The sequence below is a fragment of the Liolophura sinensis genome, chromosome 8 (genome assembly GCF_032854445.1).
Source record: "Liolophura sinensis isolate JHLJ2023 chromosome 8, CUHK_Ljap_v2, whole genome shotgun sequence".
Taxonomy (NCBI): domain Eukaryota; kingdom Metazoa; phylum Mollusca; class Polyplacophora; order Chitonida; family Chitonidae; genus Liolophura; species Liolophura sinensis.
In genome coordinates, this window is record NC_088302.1 from 43,005,899 (window position 1) to 43,025,511 (window position 19,613).

At 40.5% G+C, this 19,613-nt stretch overlaps 1 protein-coding gene across 1 annotated transcript in view; it reads right to left on the bottom strand.

Moving 5' to 3' along the window:
* Positions 1 to 18,730: 18,730 nt before the first annotated feature.
* The window catches only part of LOC135472804 (CD109 antigen-like), a 30,841-nt gene continuing 29,958 nt past the window's right edge, over positions 18,731 to 19,613 (bottom strand). Inside the window, exon 37 of the mRNA XM_064752484.1 lies at positions 18,731 to 18,955. Within this exon, the coding sequence (XP_064608554.1) occupies positions 18,938 to 18,955 (18 nt within the window). The 3' untranslated portion in view covers positions 18,731 to 18,937. The remainder of the gene's footprint in view (positions 18,956 to 19,613) is intronic.

The window sequence follows — 19,613 nt, forward strand, 5'->3', positions numbered from 1 at the left end:
GGTTACGCTGGGACGGCTGTTTGGCTCTACCAGTGCTTTCTGTGTTTTCCGATCTAGCAGTTCGATTGATATGAAATGAATTAACGTCTGTTGTCAGTTTATTCACACTCACAGCACCCTCAATTTTGTTGACTTGTTCAGATGCTTCTACAGTGCGTGCAATGGATAATAGTTTGTCCAAAGTTAATTCAGGTTCACGCAGAAAACGTCTCCGTAACCGATTAGAGCAACATGTTTCAATTACTTGAACTCTGATCATCCCCTTAGATCACCAAATTCACAGTTCTGAGCTAAGGATCTTAATCTTGTTACATAGAGGTCGGTAGTCTCACCTTCAGTTCGTACTGCATTACGGAACATGTGACGCTCGTAGGGAATGTTTTTCTTCGGCTCGAAATACTCAGACAGTTTGGCAAAAACTGTGTCATAATCATTGCCAGTGTCATTGAAAGTATCAAATATATCCTGGACGTCGGCTCCAACCAAATGGAGAAGAACGGCACGTTTCTTTTTAGCATCGGTGGTGCCGGTAGCTACGGTGTAGTACTCGAAACGCTTAACCCACGTCTCTCATCGCTGTGCGAGGCTCGTCGGATCACCGTAGACGTCAAATGGAGGTACGGCACGCAGGTCAAATGGTCTGGCCATATTCTCGTCGCCAATTGTTGTGTCTTTGTACTGATTTAACTATTAAAGACATCTAAATGAAGACAGAACACTGTTGTGTAACTGCACACTCCCACAGTCTATTCCATACCAAAATGCCACTCGCTCGGTGATGCAAAAACCTAACTTGTGTAAGTGCGGAACACAGCAACAGTAAGGCCACAGCAACAGGAAATGCCTACGACCAGTGAAGATGAGTCGTCTCTTAAACTCTTGTATGCCAGCTCAATGTAAACTCGTATGGCCATAGCCACTGGCACCAACTTCGTACGACCAGCTGAGTTGAGTCGCGTCCTAAACTCATGTATGCCAGTTCAATCTCAAGTCGTAAGAGCATAGCGAAAGGAACTGCGTACGACAAATTGAGTCATGTCTTAAACTCTTGTATGCCGTCGTATAAAGTCGTATGGCAATGACTGATTTCATTACTAGCACACCGGCTAAAGGACATAGTAGTTGTTTTTGGAATTTTAACGCAGTACTTTGACTATGAAGTATATGATGTGGCCAACATGTGAAGGTACAAAAAAAATTTCTCAGATTTCGCCTTCAGACGTAAATATGGACTTAAAGTACAATTTCCCTAAAGTTCCAGTGGACAGTACGAACTTAGATTAGCCTGGTTTGGTGGGAGAGCCCATGTTGGGGTCGTGGCTGAGTAGAAAAGGGGTTACCTTTTCACTCCTTGGGAAAGAGGAGTTTCCGGTTTAATTGTGTGCCTTAAATAGGAAATTTACATATGTCCTCCGATCCCCTTGTGCTTGGTGACCTTAGCAACAATTGTTTTCTAATGTAATAAAAAAAACAGTGAAGGCTTTCATTCAATTATTACAGGATACATTTTGACACCTGTGTGCGAGTTTTTTTTAATTTGATTACTTACGGTTATAACCGTAAGGCGTTCAACTTGCCTACACCTCGCTGGTGTAAGTCTTGGCAAAATGCCAACATGCTTGTGACGTCACGTTATATCACATTTGCTTGTCCCAAGTCCCTACCCTAAATAAAATGTTATGAATGAACAGATGTGTTAGAAATGAGAGTGCTCATGATGATTTGTATCATCGCTGTAATTGCCAGTCACAATTAATGGAGTATAGACAAGCAAATCACACGAGTGGTATGTGGTATGCGTCTTGTAAGATGCAATATACTTTAACTTTAACAACACATGCCTTGGTATTTTGACTTCGCAGTCGTGCATGGTAGAGAGCCTGTTTGTAAATTAAAGCTTTAGATAGTATATTACCCATTAAGCGCATAATTTTTGAATTTCCATTCAGTGACTGTGTCCTATACACTTTATCATAAAACTCTTCCATCACAGATCAGCGACGACAATGTGATAATTGGCAGATCGTCACATGCAACCGGTGAAATATGGTGAATATACCTCAGTTGGGATTTTATTCTAAATGTTCACGTAAATCACTAAACACAGGCAGTTTGTTTCAGATGCGTGGATGACAGAGAACGTTACAAATAGATATGTACGGTAGGCAACAGTAAAGCCCTCCTACCATACCTACACATAAGCCGATGGACGATGAACGACAAAAGGAGAGTGAAAAGGAATAGGACGGAAAAGATGGCTGTGTAGACACGGATCCTAAGCTAACCTGCCGTTCATTAACAATGCATTTGTACTTTAAAGACATATCTTCCGCTTCGTCCATATGTATACTTATCAACCATCGTTTACATGCTGCTAACATTTATACTCCACGCGAGGCACCCCGACTACAACTGACCCCCACCACATTACCTCGTTTGGAATTTTCGCTACCGCTACCCCTTTGGCTAGCTCTTACTCCTTGGCTCTCCTGTCTATCAGCATACCAGTGGAGTGCCTCAGCATTGTATAAAATCTAAAGTGAATTGGATCTTTCTCAACGTCTGACTTTGCCTTTGTGTAACAGTCTAATTGAAACGCCTTTCTAACAGAGACATGAGAAAAGGCTTATTTATCTATATAGGCACCGATCTTTTATTGTTGACTTGTGTCACCATTGCCACTTTTTTCCGGGACGGTGTATTACATGCACAGAATAAAGATGTGATGAAAAAAAAAACACCCAGAGCCAATAACTTTCTAGAACAATGGGAATAGCGCCTTTCCACCATCGTCATTCTTTTGAAGACACGTGTATTGACCACAAGACCGAATGTTTTCATTGTCCCAAGTTTACAGTCACGAGTTTCCGCTTAAAGACAAAAGTGTGTATGACGATGGTAAAAAGTCATGTGGGGATACTGTTTGATCACGTTCTAACTTGGAGATAGTCTTTGTATAATATGGACGGAATTCAGGAGGTTATAAACTGTTTTATCTGTTAAAAATTATGTAAACGTAAATGCGACAATTTTAGCGGGCAAGTTTGTCCCTATCTAGTCAAATTTTATACTTAACTTACATTTTGCAATTCACGTTACCCGTCCTCTCCAAAAGCAAATTTCAGAGCCATAGAAAATCTGTACATAGACGAAAAATCACGTATTTGTTTATAGTGTAAAGTGGTCGAAGAAACGTAACTACCATGTTATGGTTCTGATGAGAGTGTCTCTGGCCCTCTCGTAGCTCTCCGATCATTATCAAGTGATTTTATACTCTTAACCTTGTGTCAAGTACTCACACTAGCCTCACAAAATATGTCAATTTATTCAAATTTTTTCTTTACAGGAAAATCTTTTCTTCTAATTAATGTTGCACAACACGACAACTAAGCGTCACATACATTTAGAATGCGAACAACAACAACGTTGGGTTGAAAGGTGTTAAATCTTATTTTCTTATATACATTTAATGCATACATTTAACTTAGATTAGCGCATGTTCGACTGGCACACAACAAAGTAATATAGTCACAAAATATGGTGCTGTACAACAATACACATATTTTGAAGCGTTCAAATCAATGTTAATAAAAGCATATAACATTTGCACTGCTTATAAACACAGCTAAAAACTGACTTCGTAAATTCATCTATTTCAAAGTGTTTCGTGCGTTTATAATATCTTCCCGGGCGATTTAGCGTAGCACAACTAATTTCTTGCTCTTTCATCATGACACGCCAAATGTTCTCTCGAACACTTCCTGATTCTGTAATGCTTTATTCCGGAAACAGTTACACAGGATGTAAATGCTTGTCACTTTCCTTTATTCTCGAAAGAAAAAACATCTCTAACCTACATCTAAGAAACAAAACAATGAAACAAACGTCACGACTTGTTGTGTATATAAACACCCTATATTCCAACATTCTATGTCTCTTGCAACAGCTGAAGAATCACCAATATCCCAACAGACACAGAACATTTTAAGGTATGTTTCTATTTGTATTAATCTTTGGAGGTACATGGTCAGGTAAAACTTCATAAACCCAGCGTGTTCAGTAACAATGCAAACCTGAAATTATCGGTTTCTAGCAGGCCGGAGCCAACTCGAGTCCAACACAGTTAATTATTTTTCTAAGCAAACGACTGGAATGCGTCTGCCCATTCCTGGTGGACGTCATGTGAGTTGCAAATCGAGATACCGTGCTTTCTGTGTTCGAATTTCTCCTACCTGCTCCTGTATGCCTGACCGCCACCTGAATCCCTACGAACCATTTTAAAAACGAAATGCACACCGCCTAAATCCTCATTTTTTGTGGACAATTCAACAAAACACGGACTAAGGAATAGAAGAGGTCCATTTTTTTTGGTCAAATCGTTGCTTGCCCTTTTAATCTAAAATATGAAGAAAGCTGTAAGCTGATAACATATTACTGCTTTGCTATTGTGTTTAGATAAGATTCTGCTTGATTTCTATTGAAATCACGAATTGTTTTGTTTGCATGGATAGATGTTTAGTACACCACATGCATGAGGCCGGTTGTTCAATCTCACCTTTTGCTATTGTCCACCTACAACACTGACTGTTAAGATAAATTAAGAAAGAAACAAATGAATAGACAAACAAATCAGAATATTTAACTAAAATCTATAATAGGAGGGCATTAATTTAGATTTCATTTATGAAATTATATTAAAATCGTTTCCTAAATGTTTATACAACGCCGTTTCGGCATGCTGTTTGATTTTTCTAACAGAGAAAGAGACCCCGAGATATATTGTAGGTTTTGCTGTTAAGTTTGTCGACGAGCACCACGAAGAACACTTTACTGTCGATACATGGACAGCCTTTTGTTACTGTTACAGATGAAGACTAGGGCCCTTCTCCTGATTCTCTTAATCACTGTCTTTGTCATCCAAAGTGGTGAAGCGGCAAGCCGTTTGTGTAGACCATGTATCCGACGATGTCTGCGGAAAAGACCCATCCATGTCTGCAGAAAAGTTTGCTTTCGCTTCTGCCGACGTACTGGTAGAGAGGTAACTTATAAAGCACACAGTTACAGTGGCTGTGGGTTTTTTTTGTGGGGGGGGGGGGTCTTTTTTGTTTGTTTGTGTGTTTGTTTTTTGTTGGGGTTTTTTGTGGTGTTTTGCAAAAAACAAATATTAAATAGTTATATTAGCTGTGTTTTTTTTTCTTTTGTGTTGTTTTGCAAAAGGATTTTGGATTAAATATTTTAAATATTTAAAAATATACGATATGCCATGTGATAGTTAGGAATACAAAAGGTAAGATCTTGCTGCTCTTTTTATTCCCTTCCATTTTGGCAAACCCTACTTTCGTCTAATATCACCTATGTACATTTTCAGGCTGTCGCTGAAGATCAGGCGCTTGACGAAGATCATCTCGACACCACCAGCTTTCTGGAGGAGTAGAGTTAGATCTCTAATTGGGTAAGTAGGGATATATAACATTGACGCTTTGTAAAAGATTTAGAGCAACGCTTTTATCTTTTCCATAAGTTGAGCTAAATGACAACTAATTATATACGATTGTGTCTCAAACATGGCAAGATACAGTGGGATTGTCTTTGGTTACAAGTTTTACAAATGCTGAAAATATTAGCGTGTTTCTAAAAAATGGGCTCTATTCTTCTCTGTAATAATGCCTGGGTCATCTGATCAATAGACAATGAGATAGATTTGTAATTAATCCTTGCTTTCTTTTTCTTTTCGGATCAATTTTTAGCCTGGACCACACCGTTGAACGTCATCAATGAAGAAAACCGCACGGATAGCGTTCGGAAGCACCGTCAAGATCCCAGTTCTTCTCAATAAACCAGTGTCATAAAAGCATATATTATCTTACCCGCCTTAGTAATTTCTCATCAGGTAAACAAACAGCATTTAATAACAGAAATCTATACACCAGATCAGTTCAACAGTTTTGCCGTCCGCGTCTCAGAGATTGATAACTAAAACTCCGATACTGAGACTGATTATCAAGGCCATGATCCTGTCATTCTGATATTCAAGACTAAAGCTATGATTCTCATATTCACAACTGAAAGTTTTATACGGACATTGATCACTAAAAGTGTGATCCTAAAGTTCATTACTAGATCCGTGATTCTGGTATTAATAACTAAGGCTGAGATCCTGACATTCACAACTAACACTGTAAACCAGACATTTAGAAACATGACTGTGATCATAGTATTTAGACCGATTGCTAAAACAGTTTATTGATGTTGATTGATACTCAAGGATTTATCATTTGGATGGTTGTTAGTTTTGTCGGTAGAGAAGACATGACTGATTATAGTCAAAACCACCGACCGTTTCTGACGAACTTTACCGTGTGTGACGTACAGGTCATATATTGTGTGATCATATTGTGTGATGTAAAGTGACCTTCTGTGAATGTTACACTGTTTAAACAGCCACGGAAAGTTGACAACCGATTGAAGTCGCCAAGAACAACTTTTGACAGCAGTCTTTACTGTAAAGTGTTATTCAGTGTGACATGTTTAGGACAATTGTTGGCTTTACCAGCACGAACAAGCAAACCGGATCAAGCAGGATCACCACGAAAAGATCAACCTTCTAGCATGCTATCAAGGGAGTATTATCAGTGATATGAAGGATCTCTAAACATGCCCTCAACAGTTTGATAATTGATATCATGGACCCCATTGCTGATATCCGTGGAGGCAGTGCTAATCTTTAACAACAAAAATGTAACCTTATTTCAAAGCATGCCAGGGAATATCTGCTCGATCAGGAGTAGAAGCCAAATTACTCACATACCTCAAGAATAAGGACTAGGTAAAATAAATACAGTTATATTAGTTGCAATTGATCAGACGTCCCTAGAAATACTCAAAATACTTTCTTGTCATCACATTTAACACACACCAGTACAATACAACACCTTGATGACAAGCCTGAATTTCATATGGTGAGTTTGACTGATGGCTTCATGTTACGGACTGAGAAGTAAGCCTCAAATTAATTCGCCAGCCAGATATGTGTACAGGGGTCTACATGTACGTGTGTAAATCTAGGTGTCGAAACGGACATTCGCAAACAGCCGTCAACTACCAATTCCCAAGACCAAAAACGTTCAACACAAACCACTTTGATAATTTCTCTTACAGTGTAATAACAAATAAAAAAATACAGAAAATGTAACAAATAGGTAGATACAGTAAGCCTTGTGTAGCTCTCCTCCACATAACCTGATGGACGGAGCGCCACAGAGTGGGAATCTCAGCTGTGTAGACACGACTCCTTGGCTAACCATTGCTGACAAAAACCTGCCGTTCATTAACCATGCCTTTTCAGCAAAGACATTCTTGCGTCGCGTTCAGATGATTACTTACCAGCCACTGTTTACATTCTGCTAATATTTATTCTCCACGAGAGGAGCTCCCCTCCAACTGACCTCCGACATACTGTCGCTGAACCCACCTCGTCTGGCTAGCTCTTACTCACTAACTTGCCGTCTATCAGCATGAGCATAGAGCGCCAACACTACTGTATAAAATTGTCTTTGTGTAACAATCTGTAACAGAGACACCAGGAAAGGCATCCTCCGATACATGGTTCCTTTGCATTGTTTTCATGTGATAGTATGTCAAATTTGATGACAACAGGTTGCCACAGTTTACGCATTTTCATGAACAGTTTGAACAAAACCGTGATTGAGGTAAACTGACAAGAGGCCATATTTTACCGGTTTTATGCGACCAGTTATCACTGCCGTCACTGCTCTGGTTTTATTCTCAGTGCTTTACATATCCAGTCTCGGTGGATAGGGATGCGTCGCCCCACCAACAGCGACAATCTGTGGCATCAACCGCCAAAACGCTTCCCATTTACTGTGGATATATATAAAATACAAAATTCAAAGTTATTAAACTTTTTCCATTCTTTTTTAGACGTTTTGTTTCGTTTTACATGCATTTTTATCAACTGATGTTAATTGCAATTTATTAGACACCAGTGGTCTAGACTTTCTAAAAATGACGTGTTGTCGTCATGAATTCCCGCTGTCTGTCGATTCATTGTGTTCCAGTGTTTGCGAATGAAATTTCCTTTTTATATTATGACAGAGTCGCAGTAGTAATATAAACATCCAGAACATAATTTTATACTACGTGTGCTTTAACACTAAGACTGTAGGTTTATAATGATATGCTCCGAATGAATGATTAATTTCACCTATGTAAAGGTACCATGGCTTTTAGAGGTACTCAAGCAATTCAAGGCAGTCTCCGGCGGTCATTGGGACATAGACCACCATTACAACTTCCATTTTTCGTTAGGAATGTAATTCAGTGTATAAAGTCTTTTTTTTTTTTTTCCTCCCAGGCGGCCATTTTTGGTGTACAGGTGCATGCTTGTTATTAAAATGCTGGAAATTGTCTAAACTTTGAGGAGGTTTGAGCTTTATTGATGAAAGTTTGAATTTTGAAAGTTTGAAATTCTGGGCGAGAGGATACAAGGTATGAGGTAGCGATGAGACCGCGAGTGACGTCCCCTCGGCGTTGCTAGGCACGCCTCCCAGCTACCGGCATAGAAAGATCCAGATTTTGACGGCCAACCTATGTCAAGATTTTTATGACTTCCTTCTCAAAGGGGTCAGGTAAGCACCAAAGCTTATTGGCTACGGAATGCCTGGGACTGAGCTACAGCGCCGAAAGTTAACTCTGTCACTTATGGAAAATTAATGGGGGTCTGTGGCCATAGGTGGCTGCAGTCGCTATGGGAATCCCCTAATCACGTGACCTGAATTGACGGCTATTAATAGCTCACGATTATTCTGCATGACGGACCCCCAAATCGACAACTTTTAAATCGTTTCAATATATTTTACAGACTCTCTCACACTTATAATTGGAGAAATGCTAATTAATATTACGCATACACTCTCAAGTGCTGCAAGTAAGACTTTCAAAACGCGCTTAAACTTAACAAATACAGTCATCACTGCATTTGTTGTTGTTGTACACAGGCCATATAAAGTCGATAAATCGGCTGCAAGATGACCGTACGTAGGGAAAAATCGGGCAGTATTTTTTGTTACATTCCATAGGGGGCGATTCTTTTCAGGATCAAAACAAACACAACTACTTCCTAAAGTGTACAAACATGATTATAATGTGTTTTAAAGGCCGTTTTTATGCACAAACTTTTAAGGGTCTCCTGATGTCAGATACATTACGCAGGCTTATCGCAAATTTCTTTGCTTTATACTAAACATACAACACCAAAGAGAGCTCAAAATAATTCTTGCAATTAATATGCATCATATATAATCATATCTGCAATTATTTATTCGATCATTACTGAAGTATTTACTGAAGAATATATTTCGACGGCAGCCAGCATTAGGGGAAGGTGGGGCAAAATGGGACACTTAACTTCATGTACTTATGTGTAGCTAAATTACAAAGCTGGTGTGTAAAAACAGAGGGTTTGCGATGAAGGGTTATAATATCTTTAATTTTTTAATCATTTTTGGTTTGTATACGCGGACTATTCCAATAGAAAATAAAAATACTTTCTGTTCGGTATGTCCCATATTGCCCCGCTGGGTGGAGCAAAATGGACCCACATGTCCCATTTTACCCCAACGTACATGAATTGAAGGAAGCAATACGTGTTTCAACACAACAAACAAATTTTGGTAGTTGTAGGCCTATGTATTGCCACCTCAAACAAAACACACCGTTCAAGATGACATGGTATTGTTTACAGTTTCACTGGTTGGTTACACAGTTCGCAAATAAAAGCATCATCGTCATCATCTATGCCAGCGCAAGCTGGGTGTGCCCACAGTAAACATGTTGTACACTGGATCATTCCATCGGTGCCTTTGCTCCATAGTTCAGAACAATAGATACATTCTGTATCGACTTCATCAGTTTCGAGCGAAGGGCGCGTTACATCTGCAACTTCAGGGGTTTTGGCAACTTTAGACACAATCACTGATTTTGGAAGGTGGTTTCGTGTACGCTTTCCTTTACCTTGGGTTGATGTTTGTGCTTTGCGGACGACTTCATGTCGTGAACTAGATGTTGCCCTGAGAGGCTGTACTTTATCTCCAAGAAGTGAGGATTTGTATGGGCTGCTGGTGAGAATAGCTGCCTTGCCACGGCGGACATTTGACTTCCGAGTTTGCCTGACGGTAACTCTGGGTGGGGGTGAAATGTCAAACGGTGACATGTAGCCTGGCGGAACTGAATTACCACCCGAGGACTTACTGGTGGAAGACGACACAGGCGTATACAGCGGTGGAGAAATCGAACAGGTTGGATTTTCGGACTGAGTTTCTGGAGCTTCCGGGATTGTGGGTAGGCCTACATGTAAAATAGTCTCCTCGGCATGTATGCCAGATGTTGACGGCTGCGGCTCAACCAGTGCTTCCTGGATTGGGCTCATGCCTGAAACGGACTCCCCTTGTCTGTCAGATGTGGGCTCATCAACAATTGCATCTGTTTGGATGCCATGATCATCTAAATCGATCAATGGGTTGACCGTTTGGGAGTTTGGATTTGGAACATCTGTAGGTTCTGCGGCAGCAAACTCGTGTGGTTGGAAAATATCCCGGTTTGATGGGGAATATGCCAGTTTTTCGGAACCTGTGTGCAGCCGTCTCAGCTGTGCCTGCTTTGACATAGGCTTGGCCAAAGAGATCAGCAACTTGGAAGGTGGTAATCACTCGATCGGGGTTGTTTCGCAGCCATTTCTCTAACTCCTGGTTGATAATGGCTTCATGAAACTCACATCTAATGGTTGCATTTTATGGGAGCAGTGTGGTGGTAGACATAGTATTTCCACGCCATTCTCTCCGGCCAAATCAATCACTTGTATGTTTCTAGTGTGAGTTGCAGTAGAACTCGGTTGTCTTTGGAAGCGCCAGAAGCTCGAATAAAGTGCTGGAACCATGTTGTGAATATATCCTTTGTTTGAAGAAAAAAACATCATGACGAGTCATTTTATTTACTTATTTATATTTATTTACTTGTCTAAATATAGTTAGGTTGATGTAGGGTGTAAAGCATCCTTATAAATCCCAAATAAACGTTAAGTATTATAACTTTAATAAAGCCTCGAACTAGTTTGAGTTATACTGTAAAATAATGCAGATTATTATATGGGGCAAAACGGGACACAGTGTGGGGCAAAATGGTCCACATGTTCCATTTTGCCCCATTCCAGTGTGTCCCGTTTTGCCCCCAACTGTTAAAATTGAATCATCGCCATCATGGGCTAAAACTCGTTGCTGTGTTCACATTATTTACTTGTTTGTGGGAGCTAATTATGCAAAGTTTCAAATGGATATGTTTAAGGTAGTATTTCTTAGGATAAGTTATGCTCATACCGAGCTTAAAAACGTGCTTACCTTAGATCAAACGGGTCAAAATTCAAAAACTGCCGCTAAAATGAATTCATGTCCACGTGAGCTTTTAATGACGACCTTGTTGTTGTAAATCGACCTCGTTCTGATTCTGGACGCGACATCATACGCGGCAGCACCAGTATTATGCGTTTCTGAGAACTGTTCCATTTTGCCCCACTTTCCCCTATGGTTGGAGGAAACCGGCAGGTAAAAGATTAAAGAAATGTAACTGACATGAATTGCAAATTCTAAAGGGGCACTAGCTGCTACTGTCAGAAGTTGTGGGTATGGTGCACAAAGGGGATATCAAAGTCTTGTTTTGTGTCATTGCCATTGATCATCATTAATGATCTCTGGATATCATTTGAAAATTTAATAACTTCTCCCTGTTTTAATCCATGGCATTGTCTCACGTACATGATAATACAACACAATTATGAAGTAGTTGGTTAGTGCATAGTTTTGATATGCATGATCTAGCTGACTGTATATTCCATGTATTCTAAGGCTTATGTTGAGGGGATGGGGGTGTGCTGTCAGGAATATAGGGACAATGATAGAGTCAAATGCAGATGGGTGAATGCACATCTGGCCACCCTTAAGCTGTAGGTTTATCTCTTTGCGGCCATATTTACATTTTAAGCCTACTGTGCATATCACTCTGTATAGTTTGTAATTAGGCCTAATGGTAGTGGGGCTACCTCGTTCACCAAGTTTATTTAAATATCCTAGCAACCTCACTGTTACAATCAGGTTTATTAAATATACCGATAATGGTTTGTATGTATTTATTTGATTTGATTGGTATTTTACGACGTACTCAAGATTATTTCACTTATACGACGGCGGCCATTATTGTGGTGCGTGGAAACCGGGCAGAGCCTCGGGGGAACCCACGATCATCCGAGGTTGCTGACAGACCTTCCCACGTACGTGGTTTTGTATGTACTCCCACCAGTAAATAATACATGAATTAAGCACATGTACATGAAGTTCTTATTAGCAAAATCCCTCATTAACTATCAGAACCGGAACTGCCTACTTCAGCAAATTTTCAGTTAGGCTTCCCTCTAGCTCTTGCAAGAAATAATAACATCAGAAGAAACATCTGATCGCAAGTAAAAATGATCTCATCCTCACAAATGGACGAGGTACATCAGTTGAACGAGCGGTCGACTATAATCAAATCACTGGGAAATCGTAGGAATGTGTCTGTTCACAAAAAAATTGTAACATAATTAGTGTTGTATCTTCTTCACTGCAGGCTTATTGGTCTAACTACTTCTGGAAGATACCTATCTTACTTAACGGTCGGTATCAGTGCAGGCTTACACTGATGTTCAAAAACAACAGGCTCATGTACTTCCAACACAGAGCCATCATACATATATATTCTATTCCATAATGCTCAAAGCACCGGTTACATAAAAACCTAACTTGCTCAAATAACAAATGAACACTACACTTAGTTTATGTTATGATTGTAGATCTCTCATACAATAACATTTTCACACATTTATGACGCTTTTATGTTTTGGGTGGTTCTTCAGAATATTTCAGTAATAAAATAAACATACAGTATAAACAAAGGCGATTATAATATGGTTTGTGGAAATTAAAATCTTGTAGTTCAAGCATTTGAATGAATTTGTTGATATTCACCATGAATACATGTATATTCAGCGTTGTTTCAATTTTAAACCTCATGCACTGTCCGTTCAACACATCAGGTAAGGCAAATCCTTTTTTGGTTTAGTTTTGTGAATAATCGAGATATGTTATTATAAACACTACTTCAGTCAATATCAAACATGCAAGGAATTTTTATCACACTTCCTCACATTGTACATATATTTACATATCGGTACAAAGTCAGTGTTTGTGTCTAAAATAATATGTACTTATGAGTCCTTCCAGTTTTGTAGAACTCTTTACCACAGTTTTATCTGTGTAAAAATACATGTTAACCACTGTTCTTTTAGTTACTTTTCAAATCTTTGTATACAGCATATGTTGGTATCAAACAGAAATTTGTCTGTCTGAGTATCTGCAGAAAATATGGTTGTACGAAAGGTATGTACATTAGCTTTTTGACTATATTCAAAATCACCCAACATGTACTTTAATATATACTACCGGGCAAAAGAAACGTATAACCTTGTTCAGCACCACAAGAAAGAGAAAGAAAGACAGACAGTATCAACATGATAAGCCTTATATTGCAATAAACCATTTTCCAAGTTCAAAAATTCAAAGCCATATGGATATTACACTTGCTGTCAGGCCGAGTAAAGAAGGCATGGGGTAAATCTGAAAAATTACACAAATGCAACTAAAGGGACTCCCTTAAAAAGGTGTACCTAATGTCCTATCATGTCATAAGACAGATCGTTAGTAGCGTGTGTGAGCACCCATTGCATCAATTAAAGCTAAAATACGTCTCCTCATGGAAGTCGTCAGCCGCCGGATGACGTCATCAGGAATTCTGTCCCACTCCTCAAATAAAGCCTGTTCGAGCTGTTGCCTGTTTTGTGGGAGAGGCACGCGTTGTCTCAGACGTCGATCAAGATGATCCCACAGATGCTCTAAGGGATTCATGTCTGGCGATCGTGCTGGCCAAGGCAGTACGTTGACATCAACGGTGTCCACATAATTTAGTACAACTCTGGCGGTATGAGGTCGTGCATTGTCCTGCTGCAAAAGGATACCCCTTTGCTGTTGATGCACGAATGGCACCACAACAGGTTCCAATATTTCATGTCGGTATTTTTGGCCAGTCAGATTTCCCTGGATGATGACCAATCTCGTTCTCACCTGTCCACAAATTCCGCCCCATACAAGCACCCCACCAGCACCAAAAGGGTGGACATTCTGAATGCAGTTTTGTGCCTATCGCTCTCCCCTGCGTCGATACACACGAATTCGACCATCATTTCTGAAGAGCTTATATCGGCTATCATCAGAGAACAGCACCCTTTCCCAGTCTCGTCGCTGCCATCGACGTACAACTCTTGCCCAGCGCAGCCTGTTCTGACGGTGTAGAGGAGTCAATGCCATTCCACGGAAGGGGCGATAGGCTCTGATACCACTCACGCGAAGTCGTCGTAAGACTGTGCGTCTGTTGATGAGGTGTCCCAGTGCCGTTTCCGCCGTTTCTGCCGTTGACGTCGCCGTCACAAACCGGTTACGCAGGTGGATTGTGCGGATGTACCGGTCTTCGCCAGGCGTTGTAACACTTGGCCTGCCCGATCTGGGACGATATTGTGTCCTGCCTGTTAGGCGGTAACGACCCAACAGTCTGCTGATGGTGGCTTGACTGCAATTGAATGTTCTGGCGTGGTGTTGGCTGGCCCCCATGTCGGCCATACCAGTGGCTCTATCACGTTCTGCTTGTGTGAGTCTCGGCATCTCTTAGATGTTTTTTTATTGTATTGCACCCTTAGAATGCGCTACATCGGTATTTATACGGCGGTCATTATCGAGAATTTTCAACAGGGCCCGAAACTCTGTTTTTCCGATTTTTCATTATGTCTTACACCAATTTCAATGAATCTCGTTAAAAAGTGACGTGTACACATGGTGCTTATGTGCAAACGTATTCGCACAACGTTCAAACTTATTCAACTTATTTTTCCATAGAAAAAAACTGCATTTAAAAGTTATACGTTTCTTTTGCCCAGTAGTTTATATTGAATTTCCAACACTGAAATAATCATCTCAAGACCAGCCTCAGTCAAAGCTCGAGTGAGACTCAAACTCAACACTTACAGTGTCTAGCCCCACCTCTGTACCAACTGAGCAATCAAGTCACATGGGAATGGCCCGTTTATTAGAGTCCACTTATATTCAGCGAATAACTATTCACACCAGCACGTAAAACCTTACTACTACAAGGTACCAGTTTTGAATTTAGCCCAGTCATTGTTTCGAAAGGAACTGCCATCGTCATCAGGGAATAAATCAATATGTATTGGATTTTCGCCTGGCCTGGAGATAGTTTGTAGATGACAGGGAAGAACACAAGTCTACTAGGAGACAACTCTAGTAGATGACAGGCGAGTAGACGGCTTTAGTAGATGGCAGGGGATTAGACAACTCTTGTAGACGACTGGGAAGAAGACACTCTAGTACGTGCATATGAGAGGGAATTAAGGCGAGTAGACGACTCTAGTAGACCATAGGGGAGTAGAGTCTAGTGGATACTCCAGTATATGAAGGCAGAGTGGACAACTCTAGCAAATATTGGCAGAGTGGACAACTGTTGTAAATATTGGCAGAGTGGCCAACTCTAGTATATGAAGACAGAGTGGACTACTCTAGTAGATATTGGCAGAGTAGACACCTGTAGTAGATACAGCCAGAGCAGACAACTCTAGTAGATATTGGCAGAGTGCACAAGTTTAGTAGATACAGCCAGAGTGGACGACTCTTGGAGATACAGACAGAGTGGACTACTCTAGAAGATACAGGCAGAGTGGACAACTCCAGTACATGAAGGCAGAATAAACAACTTCAGTATATGAAGGCAGAGTGGACAACTTCAGTAGATATACACATTTAAATGGGAGTTGTATCCGTCTCCATGCGACGGCAGCATGCTTCACCTCCTTGAATCCACTGTTTCGTCTGATATCTGCAAACCAGCTCATTTTTGCTAGAGACACCCCTGGTTTTCCAAAACGGTGGCTTAATTTCCTATCGATTGCAGTCTTTAAGTGATGTTATCAGGTTACAAACGACCTCCAAAAGCTGATTTTACGCAGAACTGCCGTAACCCTCACGAGACACGTGACTTCACCATTGACTCGTACATTATCACCAACCTCATGACTGGTAGTGTGCACGTGGCGCCTAACTTCGGAATCCATCAGCGACCGGCTGTAAAAGTTGGATTTTACCGACACCGTGTGACAAGGCTTTAAATCTCACTCTGGCGGCAGCCATCACCTTAGAATTGCGACGACGGAAGTGAACACACAAACGCGTACCCCAGCTACATGGGCGGGAATTCAGACGGGCATGGATTGGTCAACTGGAAAACATGAAACAGCATCGAAGAAAGTTCAATGAAGGTGGATAAGAGGAGTGTGTAAGCCATCTGGTATGTATAACGGATAAGAATCATGTTCCAGTCCTTACGAAGATAACTCTTGTACATGTACTCTAGTCTCTACGTTGAAGGTCTTGCAGCCTATTTTTGTGTCCAGGCAATATGACGCCACAGCTCAACAGACGAGGAACACTACCTTTATCATGTTTATTTATTTATTTATTTATTTGATTGGTGTTTTACGCCGTACTCGATAATATTTCACTCATACGACGGCCGCCAGCATTATGTTATTTATTTATTTGATTGTTGTTTTACACCGTACTCGAAAATATTCCATTTATACGACGGCGGCCAGCATTTTGGTGGGAGGAAACCGGGCAAAGCGGGGGAGTCACGCGACCATCCGGAGGTTGTTGGCAGGCCTTCCCGCTTACGGCCGGAGAGGAAGCCAGCCTGAGCTGGATTTGAACTCATAGCGACCGCATTGGTGAGAGGCTCATTACGTTGCGCTAGCGCGCTAATTATCATTTTTATCTCCATGTGGCCGGGTCATGTCCTTGCAAATGACGTATACGTCGACTAGCTGGCAATGGTGTTTGGGAGTCCAAGGATGATCGTTTCAGGACAGTGTGGGCACTTGAAGGTTCTGTCAGTTGTAACGCTCACTACTGTCCAGCTCCCAGGATTCCTAGCGTCAGTTTTTTCGATGACGTGATCGAGATCAGCACGTAGAGTTTTCAAATGAACATGGTATCATAAAACATGGTTCTCCGGTAAGCATAAAGGTACATTGCTGGAGATGGTACTACGACATATAATGATGGGCTCCTCATTACAAGTGAAGTTCTACAAGTGAAGTGAATAAGCGGATTATCCGTCTTAGACCTCAGGTCACACGATCTGTAGGATTTCTGCAGGAACAACACTTAATGGAGTTATGTGCCGAGAGACTTCATGTGGATGACCTAGCTAGGACTAACTTATCATTGGCTCAAATTACCTGCAGTGTTCAATCCAGTACATGTTCCCACTTAAGTGAGTTGCCTTAGTTTGTTAAAGCCCTTCGTAAATATAACAGTTTATATACGGTGATGTATATACATCACAAATAGTAACTGTGACTCCTTGTGCGTCATGATTCGTGTCGTCTTTCACTCAGAACGCTCAATAAGTGAATGGCCCATATCTAACACTGTTAGACAAATCGTATATGCTGTGAGATAGCAAGCTTATGTTAAAGATGGTTATAACTTCGGCGGCATGGGTGGTGGGGGGGGGGGATGTGGAATAAATCCGCAGGGGGGGATGCGACGTTAAACTATAGAGCCTTATAAGTTGTCTAACAGACTTCTCAGTGGAGTCAGATGAACTAAAGAAGATATATTTACTTATTGATTTATTTTACGCCGTACTCTAAAAAATATTTCACATATACGGCTACGGCCGGCATTATCGTAGGAGGAAACTCACGACCATCCGTAGGCTGCTGACAGACTTTTCCACGTATGACGGGAGAGGAAGCCAGCATAACTCCAAGCATAACTATAACTATACTAGCACGCTAACCGCTAGGCCACACTTAACGCACTACAGAATGAGAGAAATAGAAAATAAATGTGACAACGCAGTATTTTGAGTAATTCTAGACCTTTGGAACCTAATGAATTGCAGCTAAAACCAATGCTTTTTGCCATGGTGCTGGGGTTGGGGGGACTAATTTGCCACTTTTTAAACAATTACATGAACAGTTAGAATAAGACCCCAATTGAGGTAATTTGGCAAGAGGCCGTACATAACTGGGTTGGTGTGACAGCCATGTACTCAAATTACCCTCCGAAGGCATATTGGGATCGATTTTCTCGTGTTCATCCCACACGACAGCGAGGGTTCGAATTTCAGAATGATAACTGCGATCAGAATCAAAGCTCTTGTTCGTGTTCCACTCTAATTTAACCTAAGTAATGGTGACGACGCCTACTACAACCCATGCAGTTGTCTTGTAAAGACGAAATACCTGAGAATATAATTAACGGCCTGGAGCACGGAGAGCAAAACCAGAGCAGCGACGACAGTGTAAAAGCAGACAAATGGTCACACGTTACCGGTGAAATGCGAACTCTTGTAATATCTCAGTCCTTCGTAAACAATGACCACTGTGATCATGAAAATCAACCTCACTCGTAGAAACACGTAAATTGGCTAAATTGAAATTGGCTTAATTGTAAAAAAAATAAATAAACTAAGGACAAACTCATAAAATTAATATCTACTAAACGCATTTATTTTATCAATCCCCAAATTTAAAAAGCATACGAGTAATTTATCTACGATCTGAAGACACTAAAATTAAGAAGACTTTGTTATGTATACAAGACCAAATTTGCCTCAGTATTTAAACGAAAACAATAACTTGTGTAAATTAAAAATGAAATCCTGCAATAGCTGTATCGTAGGTATTCCTCACGTTGTATCCTCCTTACTTTCTCCTGCGTTTCTGAAAAAATAAACAACAACAACATGGCAATTGCAAGAAACTTTATGTAGTGTTATGTAGTTTGACTTCTCGAGTAATCTGAACTTGGTCAATCATCAATGACAGGATAAAGTTTCTACCATATATGAAATTTAAATGTGTAAGTTCTTTCTTTCTGCACAACCTTCTACGTACATGTAAAATATATTTTTAACATCTATTCAAGGTATATTCATTCATTTATCACACCGGCAGCAGGTTCATAAGATACATTCATTCATTCTTCATCTTCCGCATAAGCAACAGGCTACATTCTACATTCGACCATTCCTATCCCTCCACGACAGATGCTACATTTAGTCATTCTTCATCTTTCACATGAACATTAGGTTACATACCCCATTCATTCATTCTTGATCCCTCACAAACTGCAGTCTATATTCATTCTGTATTCTCTCATCGTCCACATAAACGACAGGCTACATGATAAATTCGTGCTACTTGCACTTCATCTTCCACATAAACAGTAGGCTATATTCATGCATTTCTCTCCATCTCCACAAACGACAGATGACATGCTACATTTAGTCATTCTTCGTCGTTCACATAAACCTCAGGTTGCATACCCCATTCACTCATCCCTGGTCCCTCACATATACATCAGGCTGCATTCTATATT